Raw genomic sequence first — 18,511 nt, 5'->3', positions numbered from 1 at the left:
TCGAACAATGCAACTTGCTCCAATTCCTCCGCCGTGGACTTTGTTGCGTCCGTCTCTTTTGGAACTTGGAAATATCTTGGCACCTGATATTGTTCTGGCAACTCTGTTTCCGAGATAACTCCTTCTAGTTCATGAATAGGTGCTAGTTCCTGTAATTGTTATGCCATGTGTTCCTTCCCTTTGCTACTGGAAACTGATATTGCATTCATCTCCCTTGCTGTCGGTTGATCACCTCTTATCTTCTTGTTTCCTTTGGGTGTTGGAAACTTCATCTATTGGTGATATGTTGATGGTAAAACTTTCATTTTGTGTAACCATGGCCTTCCCATGATAATGTTGTATCCCATGTCACCATAAACTACTTCGAAGAGAGTTGTTTTTATTACTCCTTCAGCGTTTGTGAGCAGCAAAACCATTCCCCGGGTTGTCACACTTGCAAGGTTGAATCCAACGGGAAGCTTTGTTGCTGGAATTGTGATGACCCAAAAATATCATCTTTAATTTCAACGTTCATTTATGTGTTCTATGAAGATGTTGAGAGCTTACCTGCTATGAATTATGTCTCACCTGAATAGTTTATGTTAATGGCGCTCCTTTTCTAGTAATATATTGCTTATGATGCCACTGTCAGTATTGTTTTCATATTATGTTACGTTGATTGGATTATGTGTGTGTTGTTAGTATTGGTTTCTGGGATTCTCTGGCAGGTGGATAGGCCCAGTAACAAAGGAAACTCTGGCAACATTTTTGGAAATTTTGGGAGTTAAAAGAAATCGGGAAATTGAAATGGGTAAAAGAAGAGATAAGTTATGTTATGTGTTTGGGGGCGGACTCTACTTCTCATTTGAGGACTATTAATATTATGGATACCAATTGGATATGATAACAAGTGTACGAGGTATATTATAAGTGATGTGAGGTCTAAGGAGAGGCCTAAGTGTAAGTCAAGTAGGAAAATTTCATAATAGACTAAAGTTTCAAATGGGTACGCACAAGACCAAACTTTGAACGAGCATATATACCTATATATAAGGAATTATGTAATGATCTATCTATAAAATGAAAGGTCTTCGAGTTTAGTTTCTAACTCTTCTAATCGTTCATCATTTGGGCACTCCTACAAGAAGTTATGACCAAATTACCAAAGGCTGAAAAATGCGATTTTGCGACAAATTCTGCGATCGCAGAATAGTTATGCGATTGCGAACCTGCTTCTGCGACCGAAAACTGGTCGCAGAATGGACCAAAATAGCTCAGATCTGGGCACCGATTTTTGTGACCATTTTGCGGCCCGCATACCCATTCTGCTATCCATTATGCGATAGTAGACCCGATTTTGGAGGGTTAATTTTTTTATTTTCATAACCCGGCCCCATTTTGATAACTATGCTTTGAGGCTTATTTTAGGGCAATTATCTGATGATTTTAGAGATAAGTAAGAGTGTTTTAGAGAGAGTAAGAAGCTCAAGTGCTTTGTTCATAAAAAATCTTGTTCAAACCTTGAAATCCAACAAGGAATTATCACAAGATCTTCACCCAAGAGATAAGGTTCTAACCCCTATTCTTCAATTTCGAGTTTGGGTAAAGATGGGTTATTGTGAGTTTGATTCTTGCATGTGAGAGTATTAGTTACATGCTTTACCAATAAGGTTATGGGAATATTGTTGAGTTCAAATGGGTAAAGATTGGATTGAAAATGGTAGAAATCTTCAAACAAAACTTTAATTGAGGATTTGAAAGGCAATCCGATGTCGGAATTCGATAATTTTTGTATGGTTGAACTCGTATCAGAATGGGTGCTCGGATTTTGTGAGTTTTTTGGGGATTCAAGATGTGGGTCCCACTATTGATTTTTAAAATAAAAATTTGGATTTTAATTCGGAAAATTTATAATTTCATATAGAATTAGTCCCTACGATTCGTGTTGAGTATGTTGAATTGTTTGTGATTTGAAGCTTCCAGACACGAATTCACGAGGCAAAGGTGTATTCGAATCTTGAAATTTGTTTGCAAAGCGTGGTAAGTGTCGTGGTTAACCTTGACTTAAGAGAATAGGACCCTTGAATTATTTACTATGTGAATTTCATGTGTAACGATATATAGGCAAGGTGACGAGTGCCTATACTTTGTCAAATTAATTGTTTGCTTAATTATTTTAACATCTTAAATTGTTTAGGACACAAATTAATTGTTATAATTATTGTTTCTCTCATATTCCTTGTCAAATATCAATTCTTGAATTTCTGCAATAATTGCTACATGCTTATTTGATTTATGTGACTTAATTGCTACTTGACATTTAGCATACTGAATATTAAATTGCCTACTTTTTTCCTAATTTCCAAAATTAATTGTTACTTGTCATCACTTCTTTCTAAATAGATTATAATTATTGTATACCTTGATGCTTAATAGTTTCTCATTGAACGTGGTATTTATTGGATTTTGTTTTATTACATTTAAGAGTTGTTAAAATATATTGGGGGATCGGGTTGCACGCCGCAATGGAAATGAAAATAAATATATTGGAGGAGCAGGTTGCACACCGCAATAGATTTATAAAAAGTTTATATTGGGGAATCGGGTTGCACGCCGCAACAGATTTATTCTAAGTTTATATTGTTGGAACGGGTTGTACGCTGCAATGGACACACGTTGAGGGATTGTGACTACTTAGTTGACTTCAATTATTGATATTATTTACCGGTCTTACTACTATTATTATTATTATTATTATTATTATTATTATTATTATTATTATTATTATTATTATTATTATTATTATTATTATTATTATTATTGTGTACAGGTTAATGTAAGCGACCTGCCTTAGCCTCGTCACTACTTCGTCGAGGTTAGGCTCGACTCTTACCAGTACATGGGGTCAGTTGTACTAATACTACATTCTGCACTTGTATAGATTTCGAAGTTGGTTCCAGCAGCGTACTGTAGATTTGCTCGGATTTTAGCTACCTAGAGTAGACTTGAATTATAACTGCACAGCTTCCGCAGTTCCGAAGTCCCCGTCTACTTTATTTTAGAAGTGTGTTTCCTTTCAGACAACTTTATTTTATTCAGACCCTTATTTGTATTATTCTAGAAGCTCGTGCACTTGTGACTCCAGTTCTGGGATGGTATTTAGACACCGCTATTATTATGGATTATTCACTTGATTTCAGACTTTATTTCGACATTTGTCTCTTTGTTATTAATTAATTTAAAATAGTTTTAAAATGGCTAATATTATTCTAACGTTGACTTGCCTAGCAAGTGAAATGTTAGGCGCCATCACGGTTCCGAAGGTGGGAATTTTGGGTCGTGACAAGTTGGTATCAGAGTACTAGATTACATAGGTCGCACGAGTTAGGAACAAACTTAGTAGAGTCTGAAGGATCGGTATGGAGACGTCTGTACTTATCTTTCAGAGGCTATGGAGTTTAGGAACAATATCACTTCTTTCTTATCCTGTCGTGCAGTTTTATTCTATCATCGATGATTGCACCATTCTATTCTTATTCTCTTTCAGATGGTGAGGATACAGAATACATCTATCGATGGACAGGGACCAGATCGCCCGGTGGCAACTATGGCCAGGGGTAGAGGTCGAGGCCGAGGTCGTGCTAGAGGCTGAGGCAGAGGTACAGCTCAGTCTAGAGTTCGAGCAGCAGCACCTCTTATAGAACCTCAGGTGGATCTTCAGGGGGAGGTTCCAGTTCAGAATGTATCAGTTGGACCAGTTCAGGTCCCGGAAGGATTCATAGCTACTCCAGTGCTTCAGGATGCTCTAAGCCGTTTGGTAAGTCTTATGGAGGGCGTGGACCAGAATGGTACATTTCTAGTTGCACCAACCGTCTCACAGGCTAGGGGAGGAGCACAAACTTCCACTACTCCAGCTCCGAAGCAGATGGCTCCCCAGCATCAGGTTCCAGCAGCCCCGCCAGTTGGGGTAGTTCAGCCAGTTGTTGCGGCACAGGCCGGTGATAGGCCTGCCATGTCTTCTGAGGCCTTATTAAGACTGGATACCTTTACTAAGCTCTTTCTAGTTCACTTTAGTGGTACACCTTCTGAGGACCCAGGGGATTATCTTGACCGCTACCATGAGGTGCTGCGGAACCTAGGTATAGTTGAGACCAATGGGGTCGATTTTGCTGTATTTCAGATGACGGGTTCCGCCAAGAGGTGGTGGAGAGATTATACTTTGACCAGACCAGTTGGATCGCCTGCATTGACCTAGGAGCTGTTTTCACGGCTATTTCTAGAGAAGTTCCTCCCTATCACATTGAGAGAGGGTTACCGCAAGCAATTTGAGCGTCTACAGCAGGGCAGTATGACTGTTACTCAGTATGAGTCCCGTTTTGTGGATTTAGCCCGTCATGCTCTCCTTTTACTACCTACTGAGGGAGAGAGAGTGAGGAGATTTATTTAGGGACTCACTCACCCTATCAGGTTCCAGATGACCAAGGAGACCGAAAGTGAGATTTCCTTTCAGGCGACTGCTAATGTCGCGAGGAGGATCGAGATAGTTCTTGCACAGAAGAGAGGACAGAGGTCTGATAAGAGGCCTCGTCAGTTCGGTGGTTTCAGTGGTGCCCCGTATGGAGGCAGGGGTAATTTTGGTAGGGGTCATCCTCCTAGGCTGTTTCATTCAGCACTTCAGGCATCTCCTGGTGCTTCGGGGAGTCATGGTCCTATTATGCCTTACTCTGGGCAGCCAACATTTAGTGCGCATTCAGCTCATATTAGTGCACCACCACTCCAGAGTCACTACAACGGTTCTTTAGCCCGTTCGGGTCAGCTTCAGCTTCAGCAGCCATGACAGAAGGATGGGTGTTATGAGTGTGGGAAAATTGGTCACATCAAGAGGTATTGCCCTAAGTTGTCGAGTAACAGATCTCGACAGGATTCTTGTGCCATCATACCGGCACCGGTTGCTTCACCTCTTGCTCAACCAGCTAGAGGTAGGGGTCAGGCAGAGGTGGAGGTCAGCCAGTTAGAGGTCGTCCCAGAGACGCGGTTCAGAATGGTGGGGCCCAGCCCCAATTTTATGCTTTTCCAGCAAGGCCTGAGGCCGAATAATCCAATGCAGTGATCACAAGTATTGTTCCAGTTTGCCATAGAGATGCCTCATTTCTATTTGATCCAGGATCTACTTATTCCTATGTGTCATCCTATTTTGCTTCATATCTGGTTGTGCCTCGTGATTCTCTGAGTGCTTATGTATGTGTGTCCATACCGGTGGGATATTCTGTTGTGGTAGATCATGTCTATCATTCGTGTGTGGTTACTATTGGTAGTCTTGAGACTAGTGCGGATCTTCTACTTCTCGACTTAGTAGATATTGATGTCATACTGGGTATGGATTGGCTGTCACCTTATCGTACTATATTGGATTGTCATGACAAGATGGTGACTTTAGCTATGTCGGGGTTACCTCGATTAGAGTGGAAAGGAACTCCTGGTCATTCTACCTGTATGGTTATTTCCTATATGAAGGCTCGTAGTATGGTCGAGAAGGGATGTCTATCCTATTTGGCTTATATCCGCGATCCTAGAGCGAATGTTCCTTCGGTGGATTCAGTCCCAGTTGTTCGTGAATTTCCAGAAGTATTTCCTGCAGATTTGCTGGGGATGCCACCCGACCGATATATTGACTTTTGTATCAATTTGGCTCCGGGTACTCAGCTCATTTCTATTCCACCATATCGTATGGCCACGCCGGAGTTGAAAGAATTGAAAGAGCAATTACAAGACTTACTTTATCAGAGATTCATTAGACCTAGTGTTTCACCTTGGGGTGCACCAGTATTATTTTTAAATAAGAAAGATGGTTCAATGCGGATGTGTATAGATTATCGGTAGTTGAAAAAGGCTACTATCAAGAACAAGTATCCATTGGCGAGAATCGATGATATATTTGATCAACTTCAGGGTGCCAAGGTATTTTCGAAGATTGACTTGAGGTCTCATTATCATCAGTTAAAGATTAGGGCATCTCATGTCCCTAAGACATATTTTTGGTCCCGGTATAGTGGTGTCATTCGGGCTTACCAACGCCCCAACAGCATTTATGGATTTGATGAATCGGGTGTTCAAGCCCTATCTGGATTCATTTGTGGTTGTATTCATTGATGACATCTTGATTTACTCCAGTAGTCGGGAGGAGCGTGTGCAAAATCTTTGGATTGTGCTTCAAACTTTGAAGAATAATAAGTTATATGCCAAATTTTCAAAATGCGAATTTTGGTTAGACTCAGTTACCTTCTTGGGGCATGTTGTATCGGAAGAAGGTATAAAAGTGGATCCTAAGAAGATTGAGACTGTTTAGAATTGGCCTAGACCTACTTCAGTGACAGAGATCCAGAGTTTCTTGGGTTTGGCAGGTTATTATCGCCGGTTTGTGGAGAGGTTTTCATCTATAGCATCTCCATTGACCAAACTGACCCAGAAGGGTGCCCCATTTAGATGGTCAGACGAGTTTGAGTTGAGCTTTCAAAAGCTCAAGACCGCTTTGACTATGACGCCAGTATTGGTATTACCCACAGGTTTAGGATCCAATACGGTATATTGTGATGCATCTCACATTGGACTTGGTGCAGTATTAATGCAAGATGGCAGGGTGATTGCATACGCATCACGACAATTGAAATTTCACAAAAAGAATTATCCTATTCATGACTTAGAATTGGCAGTCATTGTTCATGCGCTGAAAACTTGGAGGCATTACCTTTGCGATGTTTCGTGTGAGGTATTTACTGATCATCATAGCCTACAGTATTTGTTCAAACGAAAAGATCTGAATTTGAGGCAGAGAAGATCGCTGGAGCTGTTGAAAGACTATGATATCACAATTTTATATCACCCCGGAAAGGCCAATGTGGTAGCCGATGCTTTGAGTAGAAAGGTTGTGAGTATGGGCACTCTTGCATATATTCTGGTTGGTGAGAGGCCGTTAGCTGCATATGTTCAGACTTTGGCCAATCAGTTCGTGAGGTTAGATATTTTAGAAGCCAGTCGGGTTCTAGCCTGCACAGTCACTCGGTCTTCTTTATATGAGAACATTAGAGGGCGACAACATGATGATCCTCATTTGCTTCTCCTTAAGGACACGGTGCGGCATGGTGGTGCCAAGCAGGTTGATGTGGGAGATGATGGAGTTCTGCGGATGGAGGGTCGTATTTGTGTTCCTAATGTGGATGGGCTTCGTGAATTAATTGTTGAAGAGGCCCACAGTTCCCGGTATTCTATCCATTCGGGTGCCGCCAAAATGTATCAAGATTTGCGGCAACATTATTGGTGGAGGATAATGAAAAAGGATATAGTTGCATATGTTGCTCGGTGTCTGAATTGTCAGCAAGTTAAGTACAAGCATCAGAGACCTGGTGGTTTAGTTCAGAAGTTAGAAATTCCTGAGTGGAAGTGGGAGCGTATCACTATGGACTTTGTTGTTGGGCTCCCACGGACTCAGAGAAAGTTCGACGCAATATGGGTCATTATGGACAGGTTGACCAAGTCAACACACTTCATTCTAGTAGCAGTTACCTATTCTTCAGAGCGGTTAGCAGAGATTTATATCCGCGAGATTGTCCGCCTTCATGGTGTGCCCGTGTCTATCATTTCTAATCGAGGTACACAGTTCACCTCGCACTTCTGTAGAGTTGTACAGTGTGAGTTAGGCACGCGGGTTGGGTTGAGTACAACATTTCATATACAAATAGATGGACAGTCAAAACGCACTATTCAGATATTGGAAGATATGCTTCGCGCTTGTGTTGTAGACTTTGGAGGTTCTTGGGATTAGTTCTTGCCACTTGCGAAGTTTGCCTATAATAGCAGCTACCAGTCAAGCATTCGGATGGCTCCATATGAAGCATTATACGGTAGGCGATGTCGTTCTCCAGTTGGCTGGTTTGAATCGGGAGAGGCTCGGTTGTTAGGTACTGATTTGGTACAGGATGCCTTGGATAAGGTCAAGATTATTCAGGCTCGACTTCGCACAGCTCAGTCTAGGCAAAAGAGTTATGTCGACCGTAAGGTTCGTGACATTGCATTCATGGCAGGAGAAAGAGTATTGCTCTGAAGTTTCGCCTATGAAAGGTGTAATGAGATTCGGAAAGAAGGGCAAGTTGAGCCCTAGGTATATCGGGCCCTTTGAAATTCTTAAAAGGGTGGGTGGAGTAGCCTACAGGCTTGCGCTACCACCTAGTTTATCAGCAGTTCATCAGGTGTTTCATGTATCCATCCTTCGAAAATATCATGGTGATCCGTCTCATGTGTTAGATTTCAGCTCAATTCAATTGGACAAAGATTTGACTTATGAGAAGGAGCCGGTAGCTATTCTAGATCGGCAGGTCCGTCAGTTGAGGTCTAAGAGTTATACTTAAGTTCGGTACAATGGAGAGGTCAACCGATTGAGTCAGCTACCTGGGAGTCCAAGTCGGACATACGGAGCAAATATCCACATCCCTTCACCAGCTCAGGTACTTTTCTAATTCCGTTCGAGGGCGAACATTTGTTTTAGAGGTGGAGATTGTGATGACCCAAAAATGTCATATTTAATTTAAACGTTCATTTCTGTGTTCTATGAAGATGTTGAGAGCTTACCTACTATGAGTTACGTCTCACCTGAATAGTTGATGTTAATGGCGCTCCTTTTCTAGTAATATATTGCCTATGATGCCACTGTCAGTATTTTTTTCATGTTGTGTTACGTTGATTGGATTATGTATGTGTTGTTAGGATTGGTTTCTGGGATTATCTGGCAGGTGGATAGGCCCAGTTATAAAGGAAACTCTAGCGATATTTTTGAAAATTTTGGGACTTAGAAAAAAATCGGGAAATTGAAATGGGTGAAAGAAGAGATAAGTTATGTTATGTGTTTGGGGCGGACTCTACTTCTCATTTGAGGACCATTAATATTATGGATACCAATTGGATATCATAACAAGTGTACGATGCATATTCTAAGTGATGTGAGGTCTAAGGAAAGGCCTAAGTGTAAGTCAAGTAGGAAAATTTCATAATAGACTAAAGTTTCAAATGGGTACGCACAAGATCAAACTATGAACGAGAATATATATACCTATATATAAGGAAATATATGATTATATACCTATTAAATGAAAGGTCTTCGAGTCTAGTTTTTAACTCTTCAAACCGTTCGTCATTTGGACACTCCTACAAGAAGTTATGACCAAATTACCTAAGGATGGAAAAATGCGATTTTGCGACCAATTCTGCGATCACAGAATAGTTATGCGATCACAAAACTGCTTCTGCGACTGCAAACTGGTCGCAGAATGGACCAGAACAGACCAGTTATGGGCACCTATTTTTGCAACCATTGTGCGGCCCGCATACCCATTTTTCGGTCCATTATGCGATCGCATACCCGATTTCGGAGGGTTAATTTTCCTATTTTCATAATCCGACCCTATTTTGATAAATAGGCTTTGGGGCTTATTTTGGGGAAATTATCTCATGATTTTAGAGAGAAGTTAGAGTGTTTTAGATAGATGAAGAAACTCAAGTGCTTTGTTCATCAAAAATCTTGTTCAAGCCTTGAAATCCAACAAGGAATTATCACAAGATCTTCACCCAAGAGGTAAGGTTCTAACCCTTATTCTTCAATTTCGAGTTTGGGTAAAGATGGGTGATTGTGAGTGTGATTCTTGCATGTGAGAGTATTAGTTATACATGCTTGTACCAAAAAGGTTATGGGAAGATTGTTGAGTTCAAATGGGTAAAGATTGGATTGAAAATGGTAGAAATTTTCAAATAAAACTTTAATTGAGGATTTGAAAGGCAATCCGATGTCGGAATTCGATAATTTTGTATGGTTGAACTCGTATCGGATCGAGTGTTCGGATTTTGTGAGTTTTTCGAGATTCGAGGTGTGGGTCCACTGCTTAATTTTTAAAATAAAATTCGGATTTTAATCCGAAAAATTTATAATTTCATATAGAATTAGTTCCTATGATTCGTGTTGAGTATGTTGAATTGTTTGTTATTAGATTTGAAGCTTTCGAACACGAATTCACGAGGCAAAGGTGTATTGGAATCTTGAAATTTGTTTGCAAAGTATGGTAAGTGTCATGGTTAACCTTGGCTTGAGGGAATAGAACCCTTGAATTATTTGTTATGTGAATTTCATGTGTAACGATATATAGGCAAGGTGACGAGTGCATATACTTTGTCAAATTAATTGTTTGCTTAATTATTTTAGCATCTTAAATAGTTTAGGACATAAATTAATTATTATAATAATTGTTTCTCTCATATTCCTTGTCAAATATCAATTCTTGAATTCCTGCAATAATTGCTACATGCTTATTTGATTTATGTGACTTTATTGCTACTTGACATTTAGCATACTGAATATTAAATTGCCTATTTTCTTCCTGATTTCCATAATTAATTGTTAGTTGTCATCACTTATTTCTAAATAGATTATAATTATTATATGCCTTAATGCTTAATAGTTTCTCATTGAACGTGGTATTTATTAGAGTATTTTTATTACATTTAAGAGTTGTTAAAATATATTGGAGGATCGGGTTGCACGCCGCAACGGAAATAAAAATAAATATATTGGGAGAGCGGGTTGCATGCCGCAACAGATTTATAAAAAGTTTATATTGGGGAATCGGATTGCACGCCGCAACGGATTTATTCTAAGTTTATATTGTTGGAATGGGTTGCACGCCGCAACGGAAACAAGTTGAGGGATTATTATTATTATTATTATTATTATTATTATTATTATTATTATTATTATTATTATTATTATTATTATTATTATTATTATTATTATTATTATTGTTATTATTATTATTATTATTATTATTATTATTATTATTATTATTATTATTATTATTATTATTATTATTATTATTATTATTATTATTATTATCACTACTTCGTCGAGGTTAAGCTCGGCACTTACCAGTACATGGGGTCAGTTGTACTGATACTACACTCTGCACTTCTTGTGCAGATTTCGGAGTTGGTCTCAATGACGTACAGTAGATTTGCTAGGATTTCAGCTACCCAGAGGAGACTTGAGGTATAACTGCACAGCGTCCGCAGTTCCAAAGTTCCCATCTACTTTATTTTAGTTGTGTGTTTCCTTTCAGACATCTTTATTTTATTCAGACCCTTAGTTATATTATTCTAGAAGCTCGTACACTTGTGACTCCAGTTCTGGGATGGTATTTAGACACCGCTATTATTATGGATTATTCACTTGATTTCAGACTTTATTTCGGCATTTGTCTCTTTGTTATTAATTAATTTAAAATAGTTTTAAAATAGCTAATATTATTCTAGCGTTGGCTTTCCTAGCAAGTGAAATGTTAGGCGTCTTCATGGTCCCGAAGGTGGGAATTTCGGGTCGTGACAAGAATAATGCTTCCGGTGAGTTTAGTTTGCTCTAATACTCTCCATTGTATGATATTAGCCGAACTTCCTGGATCCACTAGAACACGTTTAATCTTAAAATCTAACACATTTAAAGAAATTACCAGTGCGTCATTGTGTGGTAACAACAATCCGTCTGCGTCCTCCTCCGTGAAAGTGATATCATCTTCCCGGAGTCTTTTATTATGAGTTATTGATACTTTCATCTTCTTCGCTGCCGAAATCGTGAGTTTTTAATATTTCTCATGGCTGACACCAATTCCACTATACTCAAAGAAACCTAAAATTTCTGCCGTACTGTAGCAGTGAACAGTGCCAAACAGTACCGTGAACAGTGGCTTCGTCACTGTTCATCGCGGACAAGCTGGAGCTTTAGGCTTCAATGGCCACAATGGCTGGCGACCAGCTGGATTTTTTGGCTGATCTGCCCTCCCCTAGCGTTGCACAACAACATAAAACAACTAACGCCAACCCATCCCCTCTAGATTACTCTAAGATTTTGAAACCAAATTCTTTAAATCCTCCAACGATGGCTACTACTGTAGCTTCAATTCAACCCATTCCACTGCGACGAGCAGTGTATTTGAATGGCCAACCAGTGGTTAAATTCATAGAGGTAGAAGTAGCTAGAATGAACGTGATTGAAGGCCTCTAATATGCTGTTGTTGGCAAGCTTTCATATGGTTCTCCGGAGATTCACGAGCTTCGCCGAATAATTCCAACTCAATGTGGTATCAAAGGTGAGTGTAATATTGGATTCCTTAGAGATCGTCATGTGTTAATTAGATTAACTCTATGGCAAGATTTTCTCGATTTCACATCGAAGAGTACGTACTACATCAAAGACAAATATGGGTACGAATACCAATTGCGTACTCTTATCTACGATGCAAAATTTAAGGCAGGTGAAGAAACTCCGATGGCGATGGCGTGAATTTATTTTCCTGGACTACTGCCTACTTTTTTTGTAAAGGAAACTCTATTTTCTTTGGCTACAGCTGTGGGAAGGCCAGTGTGTCTTGACGCGGCAACTACAAACAAAACTAGGCCGAGTTACGCAAGAGTAAAAGTTCTTGTCGATTTGTTGGCCGAACTACCTAAAAAGGTGCAATTGGATATTGATGATGAAGCTTCTGGTGGTGTTCGAACAGAATGGGTGAGAATTCAGTATGACATGCTACCAAAATATTGTAAGGAGTGTAAACTACAAGGACATGATGAAAATGAATGTTGGCATTTGCACCCCGAGCTTATTGAGAATCGAAGCAGCAAGAAAATGAATGATCTTGCAGAGTTGAACAACTAGAATTCTTCTGCTGATGAACAAGGAAAAACCAAAAATCACATTACCCCTTTAATGATTCTCACGAGTGGAAAAGTAGTCGGGAATATAGGTGCACAGTGGAAGGAAGTTCGGGATAATCGGGGAACTAACAAAAATAACAAAATCCAGGTACAAGGGCAAACTGGCAATGCAATCATGCCAGTGAATGCTGGTGTACAGCAGGTGCACAATAACTTTGCACTGATGGAAGTCGAAGAAGATCAGACAAACAAGGTTCAAACAAGGAATAAATTTGCAGTATTAGAGGAGGAACAAAGTGATATAAACGAGAACAACCAACTGGTTTTGGTGGGAGAAAAACCAGTCTTCAGTTCTAAAGATGGTCCTACTCCTTCTGGGATTCAGTCCACAATCGACTGGGTTCATAGAAGGTTTGGGACTAGCAAAGAGGAGCTAAATCAACTCAATGTGACCACAAACCAATGTGGTCATGCGATTTCATCTCAAACTTTTAAAGATTCTGGGCAGATGGAGGATCTTGATGAGGTAAACTCTACAAAGGTCTTATGGAGCAATGCAGTTGAGGTTAAGAATAATCAGCTGGGCAAAACAAAGACAATAGGCTGGCGATGCCAGACCTAAAGCCAGGTTCACCGGGCGATAGGCTGGCGATGCCCGGCCTAAAGCCAGGCTCACCTGGCGATAGGCTGGCGACGCCAGACCTAAAGCCAGGCTCCCCAGACGTTAGGCGGGCGACGCCAGGCCTAAAGCCAGGTTCACCTGATGAGGAAGCTACAGTAAATCCCAACCTTCGAGCCACTGGAGAGATTTTGACCTATGTAGATGGTGTTCCGGCGTAAGTCCATGAGCTACAATTCAAGGAGTATGAACAGGCTGATGAGCGGGCAATTGTTCCAAGAGTATCCGGGGAAATAGAGGAAGTGCCTATGGAATCTGGCACTGATCAAACCATGCAACTACATCTTAATGTTCTAACTAAGACTCCTCTACAACATTTACATGATTTAGTTACACAAAATGTGACACCAATTGATGAAAACTTATTGAAACAAAATCCAATTGAGGATGAAGGAGATGATGAATCAACTGCCGAAAACTTCAAACAAGTGGCTAGGGAAGGGGATTTAACATCCACAACTAGTGCTAAAGGAGGTAAAAAAAACTAATAAGAATCAGAGTAAAGATCCACCACAACCTTCAAGAATAATGCCTAGGAGGGCAGCTTCTCTATCTAGATGATGATCAAAATATTAATATGGAACATAAGGTCTGTGAATACACAACAGGCCTTTCCTAGGGTGATAAATATGAATAGGGAGCATAATTTTTGTGTAGTTGCATTGATGGAGCCTTTTCAAAAGAAGGGACTCATTGATAGATATAAAATGAGGTTGAATATGGAAACTGCTTATACAAATATTAATGCGAAAATATGGTTGTTCTTCGATGCAGTGGTGGAATGGGAATTAGTGGAGGATACTGAGCAATAGGTGACTGTGAGAGTGTTTCACCATGACCTGGGGCAGCACATGATGATGACATTTGTTTATGCAAAATATTCAGCAATAGAGAGGTTGGATTTGTGGGATCACTTGTATTATTTAGCAAGTGATATGGAATTACCATGGCTGGTAGGAGGGGATTTCAATGTGATATTGCATGAAGATGAGAAAATAGGGGGACTTCCAGTACACCCTCCTGAATATGAGGATTTTGCATTTTGTGTAAACTCTTGTGGTTAGTTTGAACAAGGGTACAAAGGAAGTCCATTCACATGGTGGAATGGGAGATCCAATGCTGAGTGTATATTCAAGAGATTGGATAGGATTTTTGTGAATTTGCCATTTCAGAACATGTTGCCAACTATTGAAGTTGAGCATCTAATCAGAACTGGATCAGATCATACACCATTGCTAATGACATGTGGGGTGCAGACAACCAATTTTGTCAAGCCTTTCAGATTCTTGAACTTTTGGACAAAGCATGCTACATTTATGGATGTGGTGAGGCAGAATTGGGAAGCGGATTTCATAGGGGATCAGTTTTTGATGTTCAAGCAGAATATCAAGAGGGTGAAGGCAGCACTCTCAAAATGGAATAGGGAAACATTTGGTGATATCTTCAAGAAATTGGCTATTTTGGAGGACATTGTTAGGGTGAAGGAGATGTTGTTTGAAGAAGAGCCTACAACTGAGAATAGGATTGTGCTTCAAAAGGCTCAATCTGAATTAAAGAAATACTTGAATATTGAGGAGCAGTATTGGAAGCAAAAAGCTAGGATGACTTGGTTTGCTGAAGGAGATAGGAATACAAGTTTCTTTCACAACCATGTCAATGGCAAAAGAAAGAAATTGCAACTGAAGAGGATCAAAAGTGGTAGTGGGGTATGGATTGAAGACCAGGAGCAATTGGCTACAGCTGCAGTGGACTTCTATCAAAAACAGTTCACAAATGAAGGTGATGCTTCTGAATTTCCCTTGCTCAATAATGTACCTTCAATGGTCACTATGGATCAGAATTTGGAACTTAGCAGATTGCCAACAATTGAAGAAGTAAGGGCAGCAGTTTTTGAGCTTAGTGGGGAGAGTGCTAGTGGCCCTGATGGATTCACTGGCTTGTTTTATCAAACATGCTGGGATGTTATTGGTGCTGATATACACAACATGGTGCTACACTTCTATGGAGGAGCTGCATTGCCTAAATCCATCACTCACACCAATCTAGTGTTGCTGCCCAAGAAACCTAGAGTTGAGACCTTCTCTGACTTAAGACCTATTAGTTTGAGCAACTTCATTAACAAGGTTTTGTCTAGGGTGTTACATGACAGATTGGAGAGTTTTTTGCCATCTCTAATAGCTCCTAATCAATCCGGATTTGTAAAGGGTAGGAGTATATTTGAGAACATCTTATTGACTCAAGAAATTGTCACTGACATAAGGTTAAGGGGAAAGCCAGCTAATGTGGTGATCAAGCTTGATATGGCTAAGGCCTATGATAGGGTCTCATGGAAGTACTTATTGCATGTGCTAAGGAAGATGGGATTTTCTGAACACTTCATCAACATGGTGTGGAACTTGATGTCAAATAACTGGTATTCAGTATTGGTGAATGGGCAGTCCTCAGGGTTCTTTAAGTCGACAAGGGGTGTGAAACAAGGGGATCCCCTGTCTCCAGCATTGTTCATCCTGTCAGCTGAGGTACTTTCCAGGTCTTTGAATAAGCTTTTTGAAGACAAGTCATTTGTGGGATTTGGAATGCCTAAGTGGTCTGATTCTTTAAACCACTTGGCATATGCTGATGATACGATAATCTTTGCATCGGCTCATCCTTCCTCTTTGAGCAAGATTATGGAAATGTTGGGGAACTATGAGAAGATATCAAGTCAGATGATCAACAAAGATAAGAGTTCATACTACATGTATTCAAAGGTCGCTAATGGATTGTTTCAGGCAGTTGGAGCTATTACAGGATTTGCAAGAGGTAAATTCCCCTTCACATATCTAGGGTGTCCTATTTTTTACACTAGAAGGAGGAAGGACTATTATGAGGATCTTATCAAGAAGGTGAAGGCTAAATTGCATTCATGGAAAGGAAAACTGTTGTCATTTGGAGGAAAGGCAACACTCATCTCTAGTGTGTTCCAAAGTATGCCAGTTCACATGTTATCAGTCCTTGATCCACCAAACAGCATCCTGGGGCATCTACATAAGACTTTTGCTAGGTTCTTTTGGAGCACAAAGGAAGAAGGGAGAAGCAGACACTGGGCTTCATGGCAAAATCTTTGCCTTCCTAAAGAGGAAGGGGGGCTAGGTTTTAGGTCCTTAAATGATGTCTCAAGGGCACTGTTTGCTAAACTATGGTGGAGGTTTAGGACCACAAAATCTTTGTGGTCTAATTTCATGTGGAATAAGTATTGCAAGAAGGAGCCACCAACTGTGGTGCATTTTAGGGGAGGGTCTTCATGTTTGGAGACAAATGTTGAATGCTAGGGAAGAAGTAGAACATGAGATCGTATGGGAATTGAAGAGTGGAACAACTAATATTTGGCATGAAAATTGGACTGGATTGGGTGCACTTTATCATGTATTACCTGAAGACTTTCCAATCAATGAAGGTCTTCAGGAGGTGGCAGAATTGCGGCAAGGGGAAACATGGGATGATCAGCTGCTAGATCAAACTTTCAATGAGGAAATTGCAGAACATATAAGGCTAAATGTGCACTATGAAGGCAGTGAGGGATATTGGGATAAGCCATACTGGATGCCAACTCCTTCAGGCAAGTTCAGTGTTAGCAGTGCTTGGCAAATATTAAGGCATAGGGCAGATCCTAATCAGGAATTCAAGTTAATGTGGATTAAAGGTTTTCCATTCAAGATATCCTTCTTCTTGTGGAGATTGTGGAAGCATAAAATAGCCACCGATGACATGTGGAGGAGGCAAGGGAAAATGGTGATGTCTAGGTATTGGTGTTGTCAGCAGCCCCAAGAGGAATTCATTGAGCATATATTTGTCACAAGTCCTACTGCCTCTAAGGTATGGAACTTGTTCATGGGGGCTGCTGGAATTTCTATGCAATTGATTCAATTGAAGCAGATTATAAGGCATTGGTGGTATGCTCAGTGTTGTCCGAAATTAAAGCCACTATTTCAAGCAGTACCAGCTATCATCACTTGGGAGCTTTGGAAGAGAAGAAATGCAGGTAAACATGGTGGTTCAATGTCCACAAATAGGGTGATTCATGAGATAAATAGGACATTGCATCAACTGGCAAGGGTGAGGTATGATTGGATCCCTAATATTTCATTGTTATGGCCAGACATGATTCAATACTTTGAAGGATATAAACCTATATTGATCACTACAAGAGTAACATGGCAGCTTTCTTGTCATGGTTGGTACAAATGTAATACTGATGGAGCTTTAAAGGGCAATCCTGGACCTAGCTCCCTAGGCTTTTGTGTGAGGGATGATAAAGGCGATGTGGTGTATGCTAGGGCAGTAGACCTGGGAGTGACAACTAATGTGGTGGCTGAAGCTAAGGCTATTCTTCAAGGGTTGGAATATTGTGTGGAGCATGATTTTCACCCTCTCATACTGGAGACTGATTCATTGGTGATGAAGAAGGCGATAGAAGGGGAATGGGATCCTCCTTGGGTAATTGCACAGGATGTGAAGAAAATTATAGAGATGAAGGACAACTTCAATGTGATCTTTCAACATGTGTTCAGAGAAGACAACTCAATGGCGGATTTTATAGCTAACATTGCGTTCTCTTTTGCAGGTACATTTGAGTTTCATTCATTCTCTGAACTGCCTAGTGCAGGGAGGAGGTTGATCAATCTAGACAAATCTCAATCACCTAACCTTATGATTAGGATAGCAAAGAGAAGAACCCCAGACTGATGGCTTCACAAGATTGGACTCTGCACAAACTGATATGTCCAAATGCTAAGGAAAATGCTGAACCCATCATATGGTATTTTTGGAGATTGTTGAATCATTTCTCAGTGGTATTAGCATGCTCTCAAGCTCAATCTGAGGATGGTTTAGCAATGTTTTGAATGATGACTACATTAAAGGTTCTAGTAGGGAAGGATCTGAGCTTACAAGATCACAAAAAGGCACATTCTCAAAGGCTGGCATTTGCCTTGCAAAGTCTTCTTAAAGCCAGATCATTCCTGGCTTTTGCCTTGTAAAGCCAGCCTAAAGCCAGCTCATGCCTGGCTTTTGCCTTGTAAAGCCTGGCTAAAGCTAGCTCATGCCTGGCTTTTACCTTGTAAAGCCTGCCTA

The 18,511-nt window shown here is 40.3% G+C and overlaps 1 protein-coding gene across 1 annotated transcript; it reads left to right on the top strand.

Moving 5' to 3' along the window:
• The first annotated feature begins 13,371 nt into the window (after positions 1 to 13,371).
• LOC142178280 (uncharacterized) lies at positions 13,372 to 18,417 on the top strand. The gene is made up of 6 exons (XM_075247610.1): positions 13,372 to 13,497; positions 13,594 to 13,873; positions 14,285 to 14,445; positions 14,572 to 16,684; positions 16,836 to 17,833; positions 18,301 to 18,417. The coding sequence occupies exons 1-6, from the start codon at positions 13,372 to 13,374 to the stop codon at positions 18,415 to 18,417; spliced, it is 3,795 nt and encodes a 1,264-aa protein (XP_075103711.1).
• The last annotated feature ends 94 nt before the right edge of the window (positions 18,418 to 18,511 follow it).

The sequence above is a fragment of the Nicotiana tabacum genome, chromosome 24 (assembly GCF_000715075.1).
Source record: "Nicotiana tabacum cultivar K326 chromosome 24, ASM71507v2, whole genome shotgun sequence".
Taxonomy (NCBI): Eukaryota; Viridiplantae; Streptophyta; class Magnoliopsida; order Solanales; family Solanaceae; genus Nicotiana; species Nicotiana tabacum.
This window is presented reverse-complemented; position numbering and strand designations above follow the sequence as displayed.

Excerpts from the sequence above, each read along its gene's own strand:
- LOC142178280 (XM_075247610.1), top strand. The coding sequence starts at position 13,372 with ATGCCCGGCCTAAAGCCAGGCTCACCTGGCGATAGGCTGGCGACGCCA. Across the intron at positions 13,498-13,593 it reads CACCTGATGAGGAAGCTACA|GCTGATGAGCGGGCAATTGT; the intron begins GTAAATCCCAAC and ends GAGTATGAACAG. Across the intron at positions 13,874-14,284 it reads CACAACTAGTGCTAAAGGAG|CAATAGAGAGGTTGGATTTG; the intron begins GTAAAAAAAACT and ends CAAAATATTCAG.